A 14,814-nucleotide genomic window follows, 5' to 3' on the forward strand; every position below is an offset into this window, starting at 1 on the left:
TTGATTAAAAGATGCTGCTGTCAGGTTTGATCATTTCATTGAAATAAAGATATAAAAATGGGCCAGCATTGTGGCACAGCCTGAGTCAAACCCTGTGACACCAGCATCCCGTATGGGCACCAGATTGAGTCCTGGTTGCTCCACTTCCCATGTAGCAGCCTGGGAAAGCAGTGGAAGATGGCCCAAGTATTTGGGCCCCTGCACTCACATGGGAGACCTGGATGAAAATCCTGGCTCCTAGCTTTGGCTGGCGGTTACAGCCTTTTAGGGAGTGAAATCAGCAGATGGCAGCTCTGTGCGCGTGTGTGTTTGTGTGTGTGTTTCCCCCCCCCCCCCCCAACAATCTAATGCGAAACACAGAACTACAACAGGAGTGTGAACACATTCCTTTTAAATCTGGCAGAGGCTGCCTGTTAGAAGTTGGTCATCGAAGTCTACGGGGGAACTTTTACACAGGGAACTTCAGACTTCCTCAGATTTTTGAAGTATTTACTATCAGTCTCAAGGAATGCAGCATCTTCGTTCAAAGAACATATTCCTCTGTCCAGCACAGCCGTGAGAGCATGCACAGTGCTCACAGAAGCTCAGTCAGCTGCAGAGGGCACCTCCTGTCTCTGTGCCCACCAGCCAAGCAAGCGACTGACTGGCTGAGCAAGGACTGACCCTGGCAACAGAAAGATGTGTATGGGGAAACACAAGGTCACACGGATCACTAAGATCGTTCCCTAGACTTCGCAGGCCCCGTTCAGCCCAGGTGACCCTCCTCCCTCAGGTGGTCACTCACCCCTGGCCAGCTTGCTTTTCCAGCTCTGCTCACCTCCCGCCCAGCTCCCCCACCTTCAGCTGACGTCTGCTTGGGAAATGCAAAGCCATGAGGCTCTGATATTAGCTCAGGAAAACACCATTAAGGAAACAGATCTGCCACAAAATTAGAGACCCAAACACATCTTATTATCCCTACCTGCTGAACTATGCTTCCCCTTCAACGTGACGAATTAAGTGGACTACCATATCTCAATTACAGACAACAGCCACGTTGTCACAATTCAATTTAAAATAGAATCAAAATTAGGCTAGGCATGCCTAGCAATAAAATACACAATGCTTCACTTTTTGAGAATTTCCCAGCATTGCAAATACTTTTTATGTAATAACTTTCCTGCTGATTCTGTGATTCTTTTATCTTATGAAATTTATTTCCAGGAAAAATGAGGCATTTCCTCTATTAACATTTTGTAAGATTCTCAAGTTCTGCATATTATTTTGGTAAGTTAGTTCTGGGCTTCCTAGTAAGAGCGCACAAGAAAGTGTTTTAAGTCAGCACACAGTAACGCTATGGTTTAGCTGTCAGCTCTGCCATCTGTATATACTGTGCTGGCTTTTTATTAATATATATGTTTATTGACTCTTGACCTTATTTAAGAAAGAATAGAAAACAGGCAAAATTCACAGTGAGGGTTAACATTAAGCTGTTAATAGTGATGAGCAGACCTTTTGTAAATTTAATAAAAACACAACATCACAAGATATGTATGCATGCTGAAAGATGTGAACATTTTAACATCAATTGGCCATGAATGAATGTAAGCCAGATGACTATAATGTTCAGTTATGAAACAAAAGAAACAAACTGAGAATGTCAGTGAGGAAGTGAGAACCTAAGGTTGAGATATTTTCTCTTTTTTAAACCTCTGGGAATGGAACAGACGTTGTTTAACCCAGAGCCTTTTCAGTTCAGCTTCGTCTGTGAATGAGACTCGCACCTCCCCTGGCACCAGTGCCCCCGTCTCCATCAGGTAATGGCAGTTCCCTGCTGGCCCTGTCATACCGGACAGCCCCACAATAGTCATCTGTTGGCACTGCAGTCACTGCACCATGGGCCTCTCAAACATAGACACTGTCTCGTTCATCTTCCTACCGGTGACCTTGGACGTCTGACGATGTATGCCTCATGCCACAGAGAACGCATGCTTCCAAGGGCATGATTTTCTCTAACCTTGCTACTTTCTCCATAGAAAAGAGGGCGTTCTTCTTCCATATGGGCTCAGTCCTGTGCAGTCCCTGAGGAAAAAGTAGGTGGTAAAATGAGGATCCTGTATTCGGGTAAAACCCGGGAGGTTAAAATCACTTTATGAGTACTTCCAATTAACAGCAAAGAAATAAGCTCAAACATGGTGAAGGGAAGGGCATGGGATTAACAGTCATAAAACCAAACGGTGCTTTTACTGGATGACTTCAGGTTGGAATCGTTAGGCTAAGGCCTGGAAAAATAATCCTAAGATAATTGCAGGTCCTTGCATCTATAAGAAAATGAGTAGAAAATTATCATTTCACAGTTGCCTTCTTTCGGATAATAAAAAATAAATTTTAGACCTTAGGCTTTCTCTGGGATTGGAAAGTTCCAAGCCAGTGGGAAGAAGAGACTTAGCGATTCTCAGCTCCACTGAAGAATGTATGATTTGCTGAGAGAGAAAAAAAAAAAGGAGAAATGAATGAATGAGGGTGACAAGATGAACGAATGAACACGGCTTTATTTTCCTGAACTTTAATGAAAAATCCAAAACCACAGCCATCAAGTACATGGCAACAGCACTGAATGTTCTTGCCTTAATAACCATCTCTATGATAACCATGTTCTACCAGGAGGAAGTTAACAGCTGGCCCAGCCCCATTGGGAGATATGTAATATGTCTCAACTGTGGTTTAACTGTTACATAGTCGACTGTCTCAGCACTAAAAGTAAACATAAATAAAAGATTCTCTACACCCCCCCAAAGCAATTTGATAAAACTGTATTTAGCAATGTTGATTTTCCCAATTTATTAGGCTGGGTCTCCTTTACTTAAATATAATCCATATTTCAAGTACTCACATCAGAACATTTTATCTCATATTTTCCACAATGGAGTTGTAGTCTTATAAAAGATAATGACAACAATCAAAATAAGGTCAAATTTTAAAAGGGTTCTTGGGGCTGGCGCCGTGGCTCACTTGGTTAATCCTCCGACTGCGGCGCGGGCATCCCATTTGGGCACTGGGTTCTAGTCTCAGCTGCTCCTCTTCCAGTCCAGCTCTCTGCTATGGCCCAGGAAGGCAATGGAGGATGGCCCAGGTGATTGGGCACCTGCACCCACGTGGGAGACCAGGAGGAAGCACCTGGCTCCTGGCTTCGGATCGGTGCAGTGCCGACCGTAGTGGCCATTTGAGGGATGAACCAACGGAAGGAAGACCTTTCTCTCTGACTCTCTCTCACTGTCTAACTCTGTCAAATAAGCAAAAAAAAAAAAAAAAAAAAAAAAAAAAAAAGTGTTCTTTATCTATGTTGTGTGTGCTCTTAAGGAGACTTGTAATTTTTTCCCCTCGGCTATACAAAAGTCTCTCAGAATAAAGGGAATAATAATAAATTCAAAGCTATGGGGGCTGGCGCTGTGACACGGCTGGTAAGGTCACCATCTGCAGTGCCAGCATCCCACATGGGCACTGGTTCCAGTACCAGCTGCTACACTTCTTACCCCTTTTCTGCTAATGGCTTGGGAAAGAAGTGGAAGATGGCTCATGTACTTGGGCCTCTATACCCACATGGAAGACCCAGAAGAAGTTCCTGGCTTCAGATCAGCCCAGCTCCAGATGTTGTGTCCATTTGGGGAGTGAATTGTGGATGCAAGATCTCTCTCTCTCTCTCTCTGCAACTCTGCCTTTCAAATAGATAAATCTTTCAAAAAAGTCAAAGCTATGGCAATTCACAGCTAATCACTCTTTCTAGTACTTGGGATTAAATTTAAAAAGATACTTGTCTGTAAAATGATTATTTAGAAGTTTCTCATTTATAATTTATAAACTTGATCAGCTTACTATATGAACAGGTATCTCCCCATATTTAATTATTACTTACTAAACATTACTGATTAAAATATTTTGGCAGGCCTGTCAAAGTTCCAATTATTCTCTGAAGCCCAGCATGATTGCCACTGCGCTTCACGTTGATGTGGTTCCTGCTTACTCCCATGGGTGGGGACCCATTCTCTATTTCCATGGCACTTCTAAAATGGCACTATCCATATCCTGTTTTCCACTGGTTCACCCCCCAACTGGCCACTACGGCCTGCGCGTTGTGGCCACCGATCCGAAAGCAGGAGCCAGGTGCTTCCTCCTGGTCTCCCATGCGGGTGCAGGGACCAAGCACTTGGGCCATCCTCCGCTGCCATCCCGGGCCACAGCAGAGAGCTGGACTGGAAGAGGAGCAACCAGGACAGAATCCTGCACCCCGACTGGGACTAGAACCCAGGGTGCCGGTGCCACAGGCGGAGGATTAGCCTAGTGAGCCGCGGCGCCAGCGATAGTTATTCTTAAAAGATCTTTCTTCCCTATTAATTGGCAAGCTCTTCAAAGGAGGCAACCATAACTCACTCGCTGCTAGAACCACAACAGCGTGCACAGGCTCAGAATGGAACACCGCATATTCATGGAAAACATCCTTAGGACACGAGAGCCTGCCTGTGCTGAGGAGTCCTCTCACTCTGCCTCATTCGAATTGAAAACACTTTTACTATGTCTATCTGCTCCAAGTTTACTGGAATAAAAGAGAATAGGGGACAAAAGAGAAGAAAGAGGAAAAGAAAAGAAAGGAGGAGAATAGAAGATAATTTTAAAAAAAAGGAAGGAAAAGGGACCACAGAACAAATGACCATCCCCGACTGTGCCTCAGGCCCCTCTGTTCCTGCTAGAAGAGAAACAGATAACTCCCTTCAGTGTCTTTCATGAATTTCAAGAAAATAAAAGCTTTTTGAAATCAGAATGGTGGGGAAAACAGGCCGTTCTGTTTAGTTTACTTAATCATGCTAATACACAATTGCATGTATGGCATATGAAATTACCACATTCAAAGAAATGACATTAGATTAAATTCATACTGAATGTAAGATTCATGTATGTTCATGTGTGTTGGTCAGAAAGTCCTTCAAGATTTAAAAATGACTCAAGGGACTAAGCATCTGCCTAGCAGTTGAGACACCCGTGTCCCATACTGGAGGGCTTCTATTCAACTCCCAGCTCCAACTCCAGCTCTCTGTCAACAAACACTGTGGGAGGCAGTGGTGACGACTCAAGTAATTGGGTTCCTGCCACCACGTGGAGGAATGCAGTGCAGGCTTAAGCCCAGTCAGGCGGCACTGTGGGCTTTTGGGGCATGAACCAAGCTCGCTCTCTCTCTCTCTGTCGGCCTTTCAAACTAATAAACATTTAAAAATACATTTAAAAATAAAATAATTCAAGATTAATTATTATTATACAATATGGTAAAAAAAATTGTTGCATTCTCTATCATTGTGGAAAAAGGCTGACTTTTAAGATTTACTTATTTATTTGAAATTCAGAATTAGAGAAAGAGAGAGGTCTTCTATCCATTGGTTCACTCCCTACATGGCGGCAACAGCCAGAGCTGGGCCAATCCAAACCCAGGAACCAGGAGCTTCATCCGTGTCTCCCACATAGGTGCAGGGGCCCAAGGACTTGGGCCATCCTCTGCTGTTTTCCCAAGCATATTGGCAGAGAGCTGGATCAGAAGTTGAGCAGCTGGGACTCAAATCGGTGCCCACATGGGATGCCAGCATCGCAGGCAGCAGCTTTACCCACTATGCCACAGCACCAGCCCCCAGGACTGGCTTTTTTTACTGCATGATACTAATGTGCTACATACATAATAGAGACAACTAGCTTCCTATTTTGCACTATTTGAGGAATATAGTTTGTGGAATTCAGGTGGAAGTTATAGTTATCTTACCCTATTATTCATGTGATTTCCCTAGGCTATTATTAGTATACATCAGTAAATAGTTTTTTTAAAATCCACAATATACATACAGAAAAAAATCACATCCATGATATGATACTAAATAATAACATTTAAAATAAACAGCTGCCCTATGACAGCACTGATTTGATCTTTTCAATATCCAAATGAAACATTTATCATCATTGATTCTATTCTCGAGCTACATCTCAATAGCTCGACCAACAGTCACCAGCCACTCAGTAGCTAAGCTCGTGTTTTTGGTTGTTTTTTTTTTTGTTTCTTTGGTTTTTTTTGACAGGCAGAGTGGACAGTGAGAGAGAGAGACAGAGAGAAAGGTCTTCCTTTGCTGTTGATTCACCCTCCAATGGCCGCCGCGGCCAGCGCACCGCGCTGATCCGATGGCAGGAGCCAGGTGCTTCCTCCTGGTCTCCCATGGGGTGCAGGGCCCAAGCACTTGGGCCATCCTCCACTGCACTCCCTGGCCACAGCAGAGAGCTGGCCTGGAAGAAGGGCAACCGGGACAGAATCCGGCGCCCTGAACGGGACTAGAACCCGGTGTGCCGGCGCCGCAAGGCAGAGGATTAGCCTAGTGAGCCGTGGCGCCGGCAAGCTCGTGTTTAAACCCAGGGCTGATTCCAAAGCCTTTGCTCTTGGAGCCTCCATTGAGTGATAAATATTTTTAAGTTTTTCCTGTTTACATTTCCCAACAGTTTTACTTCACACTGGCTGGGAATGTCCCCTCAAATAATATTTGTACCTGATTGTTTTAAATTGCTGGAATCCAACATTCAGTCATCTTTAATTCTGTTCCTTTTAAATCCTTATAAAGTTGTCTTCTATAGCAAAGTTAATGTGACTGAAAATATAAATACATAAATCAATTCTATTAGAGAAACACAGAGAAGGAAAAGAATACACTATCTTGCAAGTTTAACAATTCATTACTTGACAAAAAAGCATTTAAAATCTTTTATAACTATAATTAAAAAGTCAGCAGAAGTGCTCAATTTATAAAAGTACTGAGAAGCCGGCGCCGCGGCTCACTAGGTTAATCCTCCGCCTTGCGACGCCGGCATACCGGGTTCTAGTCCCAGTCGGGGCACCGGATTCTGTCCCGGTTGCCCCTCTTCCAGGCCAGCTCTCTGCTGTGGCCCGGGAGTGCAGTGGAGGATGGCCCAAGTCCTTGGGCCCTGCACCCCATGGGAGACCAGGATAAGTACCTGGCTCCTGCCATCGCATCAGCGCAGTGCGCCGGCCGCAGCGTGCCGGCTGCGGCAGCCATTGGAGGGTGAACCAATGGCAAAGGAAGACCTTTCTCTCTGTCTCTCTCTCTCACTGTCCACTCTGCCTGTCAAAGAAAAAAAAAAAAGTACTTAGATTGTAAAATGTAAGTTTTGGATGTTATACTTTTTAAATTTCCACAAAGAGTTTCAACATAAATACACATACTAATATATGTTTAATATGTAGTATCTTAACATATTCAACTTATTGAAAGAAGGACCAGTTGGAATGTGAAAAAAGACAATTTTCAAACTTTTAAAAGTATAGAAAATACTTCTATGACCTCTGGGAGGAAAAAATTTCTTAAATAAGACATTAAAACATAAACCACATAGAAAAGACTGGTAAATTTGAACACATAATAGGAGAAACTTGTGATACACAAAACTGACAGTTGGCCAAGGATTTGAATACAAAATACATTAAGAAGGTCTACAAATCAGTGAAAAGAAGGAAAACACAATTAAGAAATGACAGAGGAACAGGCAACTCACAGAAGAAATTAAATAACATATTAAAAGATACTCAAATCCATCATGGAATTTATCATGAAAACACAACCACAAGGAGATCAATCTCACCCATCAGATCTGAAAAATTACTGGCAGGCAATATCTAATGTTGGTGAGGATACAGATCAAAAGGCAACCTCATACATTGCAAAACAGAATGTAAATTAGTATAATCAGTTTACAGAATATCTGGCAATATCTGACCACTGCAGTATCAATCTTTTTGTTAAATTTATGCAACTGAAACAAAAATTTCACAGTCATTTTGATCTCTCCTACATGAGAGGCTTAGTGTTACCTTCTTTTCTATTTTGTCTATTTTATGTTTTTATATTCTACCCTAACCTCTCCTGTTCCACCCACTTTTATAGTTCAGTTTAGCAAGTCACACCTACAGTTTGGAAACTACTGACCTAGATGAACTCTGGAGCATACACACAATTGTTTGCAATAGGAAAAAAAAGAAAAAGAAATAACAAACAGAATTAATCAACAAAATCCACCAACAGAATTGATAAACTCTAGCATGTATGTGCTATACAGCAATTAAAGTCACTTATCCAGAACCAACATAGATAATTCTTCGAAGCAAGGACCAAAAATCACCAAGTCACAAAATGATACATGTGGTATACAATTTGCTAATATTTAAAATATGCAGAAAATAATGCTCTTTTAGTGTATTATGGATACCAACACATATGTCACTGGGTTTTTTTCATTAGAAAGTTTTGATGGAGGTAAAGTCAAAGATAAAAGTTTCCAAGTAATTCTATCAATGAATTGATAAGCAATGCTTTTCTATCTGACAAGATTTCAGGGTTTTTAAGAGTAAATCACATTAATCATCTCAGCAATAGAAGATAAGCTTACCCAATGCTGAAGAAAATAAAATCTTACAGGGACCAGCAAGTGGCTCCACAGGTTACGCCACTACCTGTAACACATGCATCCTACTCTGGAGTGCCAGTCTGAGTCCTGGCTGCTCCACTTCTGATCCATCTCCCTGCTAATGGGAAAAGCAACACGTAATGGTCCAAGCACTTGGTCCCCTGCTACCTTCAAGGGAGATTGGATGAAATTCCAGGCTCCGGGCTTTGGCCTGGCCCAACCCCAGCTGTTGCAGCTATTTGGAGAGTGAACAAGTAGATCAAAGATCTCTCTCTCTCTCTCTCTCTCTTTATCCCTCTGTGTCACTCTGCCTTTCAAATAAATAATCTTTTTTAAAAAATATACAGTGTAGACTGGCTGATGACAAGACAGTGTTTTGACAATATGATAAACATATCCACTCCTAATCCTCACACAGAACAGGTCAAATAATTCATTTCCCTGTACAATATATAAAAGCAGTCTGTACATATTATCATTGGTAAAGTAATCAGTATTAATCATTGTGAATGCTACACAATGTGTCATTTTATTTGATAATGCCTGTGACCTAAATTATGAGGTAAGGTGATTATAGGACATACATTCAATTGCCTAATTCACTCAACAAATATTGATTTATTGCCTGCAGAAGGTACTGAATGGAAAGCAAATACATAAAAGAGCAAAGAAAATTATGTGGAGCAAAAGAGTCTGAGGTCTGTGTCCACATTACCCCAGCCCCATGCTGGGCCTGAAGAGCTGGCATGGTGCAGTCGATCAGGAGCTTCTGATGCCGACAGCTGTTCTTTAGAAACGACCCCAGAAAGAACAAAAACTGAAAACTAAGAATTTCTGCAGAGCAAGCCCAGTGCTACATATTTTTAAATTCAACTTGATAATAAAAAGTCAAACATAAAGAAGTTTCCCTGTCATGCAGAACTCAATATTTAAGCAAACTTTTCCATCTGAGCAGGACATTTGGCCAAGGACATGTCAATGGGATAATGATGATTTCCACATAAATACTTATCTGAGCATTTCATGGTACTGTTAATAGCTTTTTTAGGGTTGTCTATAAATGATAATTTATATAAATATATATAAAATAACAAAACATGATCCCTACTATTGCTTACCAAAAAAAGGATAATGTTAGCTGTAATTTAGCTTCTCTTGAATGATATATCAAAAGTCAATGATAACAGTAAGAAACCTGTATAGCTGCTAATCAAAGTGGAACAGTTATACACAGGATGGCTAACTAACAGTATAACCTTAGAGGAAACCAAATTCTACAAAAAACAGCAAAGTGACTTGTATAACACTGGGTAACAGTTGAAATTGTAACTGTTTGTTTGTAAAAAGGTTTTCAAATTTCACCAAGAATGATGACACAGATCTTCAGCCCAAAACAATGCTGAATTCAGTTTGAAGAGATTACCAAGCTCATCGAGGTTGTTCTTGTCAGCCATTCACAGGAAAAGTGTCACTTTCAAATATGAAATATAACTGAAAACTATACAAATGTTATAAGGTTGTTATATATTAACTAATATCAGTTGGTGCTAAAAACTCATTTGAAAATCCATTTGAAATGTAGGTCCTTATATATCTAATTCCATTTTAAAAGTTCCAAACATGCCTGTTGCTGAAGACCTTCACTCCCCAGTGCAAATATTCCTTCAACATGACAGCCCCTCTTGGCCTCACCTCCACTTGGGAGTCATTTTGTTCAATATCATATATTTGCAGAAGTCAGAACATAATGCAATCATAATTTATGAATTACTCACATGCTATCATCCACTGGTACTGGTTAGCTCCACATGTCTTCCACAAGGAGATATATAGATATAGATATAAATATAGAAATAGATATAGATATTAGCTTAGGTTACGCTAGCCAGGTTGAAGACATAAAAGACACACACACTAATGGCTCAGGTTCTTGGACCCCAAACACCCACATGGAGACTTGGATGGATTTCTGGGCCTGAACCAGCCTGAGCCATTGTGGCCATCATGGTAGTAAACCAGGAGATGGGAGATCTCTCTCTGTGTCTCTCCCTTTCTATCACTCTGCCTTTAAAATAAAAAAATAAATACACACACACACACACACTCACACTCTGGATCCAGCAATCATGGGACACCAACATCCCACATGGGTGCCGGTTTGAGTCCACACTGCTCCACTTCCGATCCAGCTACCTGCTAATGAGCCTATCGGAAAGCAGCAGCAGTTTGTCCAAGTGCGTGAGCTCTTGTCATCCACATGGGAGACCTGGATGGAGTTCTTGGTTTCTGGTTTCAGCATGGTCTGGCTTTTGCAGTCATCTGGAGAGTGAGCCAGTGGAGAAAGACCTCTCTCTCTCTCCCTTCCTCTCTGGGATTCTACCTTGTGAATAAATAAGTAAATCTTGAAACACACACACACACACACACACACACACATACATTCTACCTACATACAGAAAGGATGGCGACATCTGTCAGTGTGGAGACCCACATTTGAGACATAGCAGAACGTGGCAAAGCCCACCTCTTCCCAGGACATGTACTTCTAAAACCCAGTTCTCCACATCTGGAGCACCACTCCGATTTATTCTTCAGACTTATCATGAGGACTAGTTTAAAACTGCAGCCCACACCTGCACTTCCAATCCCCTTTCTCATTTTCTCACAGCACTTATCATTTCTAGAATAATAATGAAATGTTTATTGATCCCCTTTCTCAAGAATATAAGCTCCTGAGGGGAGGGATCTGTGTTCACTGATAGACACCAAGCATCCAGGACAGGACCTGATAGGAAATGAACGTCTGTGGAAGGAATCCATGTCGAATTCAGTACAAAGTATCTCCGGAGTGAGTTAGATTCCAATTTCTATCATTTAGTTAACAAACACCTTCTGAGCTTTGATTCCGGGTGAAGATAGCTCACATGAATTCAGGTACACAACATAAGATAGCACTTAAGTGCTACAATGCCAAAAGAGTGGGATAAGAGGTTGGAGAGTCAGAATAGGGGCTATGCCAGAGGATATAATCACTTCTCCAAGACTGCATGAAGTCCAGGGTATTTGAACCCCCTAAGTCACTGAGGCCTGATCCCCTAACCCAATGAAGCCAGGTGCAGATAATCTAAAGGTCGGTGGAATGTTTATTTGGAAAAGCCCCTTAGCTGGGACATTCCAAACTGCTAAGAGGATGCATTGTACACTGAGCCTTGCTGCACGCACCCCACCCACCCTGTCAGGGTCCAGGCGGCACTCTGCACCTCCCCCAACAAGCAGCCTAAGAAGGAACTCCACCTGCCGCTCAAACGGGATGAAGCCTGGCCTCAAACCGCCTGCCCAGGCTGAACCTCCACTCTCTTCACCCTTCCATTCTGTCCTCCCCTCAAATAGTCTTTTCCACTTTAACTAGATGCTTCCCCACCTTTTTTGAACCCTAACATCTGAAAATGTAGTACAGTGCCATGCAGGTTCAATGGAGTGGGAAAGTGAGTACTGAGCAGGGAGGAAGTATCAAGTGCAGGCGTCCCGGGGCGAGCCCAGCCACAGCGATTAGGCGTGTATGGTGGGAGTGAGGTACCCAAGGGCGCCTCGTCCTGCGGGCTTTACCTACTACTTAGTAACAGGTATGCAGTGCCCAGGCAGTAGGAAATAGAAGATATGACATTTCACCTGGAGCACTCCGAGTCTCCATTCCTACGCGGCGCTTCTATTCCAACCCTCAACAACTGTATCAGCACAGCATATAAGATTACAATGCAGACGGTAATGACATTGTTAAAAACAGCACAGCAGCCCCAGGAGCCACAAAACCGACCTAGCTAAGTACTACTGCGCCACGAGGTGTTCAGCCAGGCAGGGACTCAGGACTAGGAAATAGCAAAGCTGGGAGGCTCGAGTCACATTTGATGCTATCACCTTCCAGTCGGGGGGGTGGAGGAGGAGAGTAAACTGCCAAAGCTCAGCTTGTACATTCAACCACTTTTATTCGGCTCTGACACGGATTAAGTTGCCAAGTGCAGAACAAGCCAGCTCAGCCACATGCGTTTCGCTACAGTCCTGGCCTCGAGCTGTCTGCAAGTTTCTGTAGCTTTGCAAAGAACAAAAGCAGAACTTTGTTCTGCACTCGCCTTCCAACGCGGGCAGGAAGCTCTTCCTCAGCCAAGGCGGGGCACTTGAAAGTTTTCAAGGCCTGGAAAACCGCTGCTTCCGGGGCGGAGCCCAGAAGTACCTCCGGCTTAAGATGTACGCCGCCGACTTCCCCTCCTGTCTCCCTTAGCAGGGCCTGACAGTTTCGTCCAGCAAATTCGAACTCTCCGCGCTATCCCTCGACATCATGTCGAAAACATCCTATCACCTGGGCTAGCGAGCCTGTTCGATTTACAAGGCGAAGCCAGGGGTCCAGGCGATAGAAATAAACACAGCAGCGCACACACGGTGAAGAACAGGGAGAGAAAACGATACTCCGAGACAGGCGCCACACCTGCGCCCTAGGACGCCTCTCCCCGGGGGCCTGACAGGACGCAGAAGCCTAGCAGAGCAGGCTCCGGGCAAGCGACTGCCCAGGAGCAACGCCAAACGGACCCCAGCGGACTGAGGCAAACGCAAAGCCCCCCTTGGCCAAAGCCAAGTAGCAGATGCGACCCCCACAACCGCTCGCCGCTCGCGCATGCGCGATGCAGCCTCCGCCCTGAGGCCTAGGCTGGGATGTAGCCCGAGCGTGGCGTCCAGCCCCCGCCACCTGGGTTGCGCATGCGCAGCGACGCCCGGGCCCGCGGCTGGGGCGAGGCTCTCGCCCCCGGGGGCCCCTAGGCGGTAGCCGCGGTCGAGGAGTGGGGGCGGGAAATGCTGGCGAGCCCAGCCCCGTTGCTGGGGTACCTGCGAGCTGCCTGCTGCACGCCTGGCGCCCCGCCTCGGCCTCACACGCCACCCCCACACCTCACCTCAGCGCAGGCCCAAGCCGCGTCTGCTCCGCCTCCTGGGTCGCGGTTACTGCTCGATCGGGGGCCCAGCACCGCGACGAGTTGGCGCCTCCCCCTGAAGTGGCTCGGCCGCGGCGGGATGCGCTCGGGTGCCCGGCCAGGACGGGCGGGAAGGGGAGCGCCGACGAGGGGATGGGGCCAGCGACCGCGCCTCGCCCCTCCCCTCCTCCCTGCGCTGCCCACCGCCGCTCCCGCCCCCTCCCCACCGAGTCCCCCTCCTGGGCGCGGACCCCAGCGACTGGACGCCGCGCCTCCCGCTGCGGCCGCCTCCGCCTTTTCCTGGGAGTTACCTTGTGGGACACCTCGGCTCTCTCCGGGGTCTTGGTCCCCCAGATCTTGGAAACTGATCAGGGCCTGACCTGGAGGGTGGGACGCGTGCGAGGATCTGGGCAACCTTTTCCACTCTCCCTTTCTCCGCTGTAGCAAACACTCCATCTGGAAGCCCGGGGCGCTTCCCACGGCTCACGCGACCCCGTTTTCAACTCACTGCTGCAGGGCTGAAGCCCTGGACTCCTCCGTAATGTAATGAGTGATTGGTGTTGGGCAGGTCACCTGAGTTACTTTGGGGACCAAGGTGTTACGGAACAATCGCGCTTTCTCTATTAATTTGCAAGGATTCGTTGCACCACACTTCCGTTGGTCTTAGTAGATTTTTGCAAAATGGATCACAAGTTTGTAGTGTTGCAGTAATTTCTTGCTCTACATTACACGTCCACCTGTGTGGGTTTTGGGTAAAACGCTCAATAGCTGAAAGTTACCAGCTCTAACTTTCTGGTTACTTCTGTACCTAGATGATAATCTGGGTGAGTGTTTAAATGGATTGCCAGAAGGAACACAACCAGATGAATAATTGAGATTCCACCCCAGAGTGACAGTGTCAGTCTTTGGTTTTGTCGGGCTTTGGTCATTTCAGCTGGAAGACATTTATGTCCATTATTACAGCACAGCCCATTGAGCTCTAGAAAGGGACCTGGATTTACTGGATTTTATGAGACCTAAATAAAGTCATAGAGGTGTGGTACACATAAGACAGGATTTCCCCCTAAACAATTACCCTTTGAAAGGACAGCTTGGAGTTTTATTTAAAAACAATAATCAGAAAAATAACATGTGTCTAAGGGATAAGGTAGCTATAAGAAAGGAGTCAGATGAGATAGGGTTATCATTACACTTATCTTTTTGTAATTTTTTAAAAAAAATTATTTGAAAAACAAAGAGACAGAGATCACCCATCTGCTGATTCACTCCCCAGATGCCCACAACAACCAGGGTTGGGCCAGGCGGAAGCCAGGAGTCAAGCACTCAATCTGGGTCTCCCTTGTGAATGGCTGACTGCCAGGGTGTGCATTAGCAGGAA

At 44.8% G+C, this 14,814-nt stretch overlaps 1 protein-coding gene across 47 annotated transcripts in view; it reads right to left on the minus strand.

The window, feature by feature from the left end:
• The window catches only part of RCBTB2 (RCC1 and BTB domain containing protein 2), a 43,899-nt gene extending 29,911 nt beyond the window's left edge, over window positions 1-13,988 (minus strand). The window contains exons 1-6 of one of the 47 annotated variants that reach the window (XM_070048810.1): window positions 12,606-13,155; window positions 10,672-10,854; window positions 10,254-10,290; window positions 6,549-6,647; window positions 2,374-2,462; window positions 1,919-2,061 (exon numbers count right to left, since the gene is read on the minus strand). In XM_070048810.1, coding sequence (XP_069904911.1) covers window positions 1,919-2,038 — 120 coding nt within the window. In that variant the 5' untranslated portion in view covers window positions 2,039-2,061; window positions 2,374-2,462; window positions 6,549-6,647; ... (1 more) ...; window positions 10,672-10,854; window positions 12,606-13,155. Of the gene's footprint in view, window positions 1-1,918; window positions 2,062-2,373; window positions 2,463-6,548; window positions 6,648-10,253; window positions 10,291-10,671; window positions 10,859-12,147; window positions 13,689-13,747 lie in introns of those variants that run through there. The other 46 variants (XM_070048824.1, XM_051832231.2, XM_070048821.1 and 43 more) reach the window with 46 other exon arrangements.
• Between the last annotated feature and the right edge of the window lie 826 nt (window positions 13,989-14,814).

The sequence above is a fragment of the Oryctolagus cuniculus genome, chromosome 9 (assembly GCF_964237555.1).
Source record: "Oryctolagus cuniculus chromosome 9, mOryCun1.1, whole genome shotgun sequence".
Classification (NCBI taxonomy): Eukaryota; Metazoa; Chordata; class Mammalia; order Lagomorpha; family Leporidae; genus Oryctolagus; species Oryctolagus cuniculus.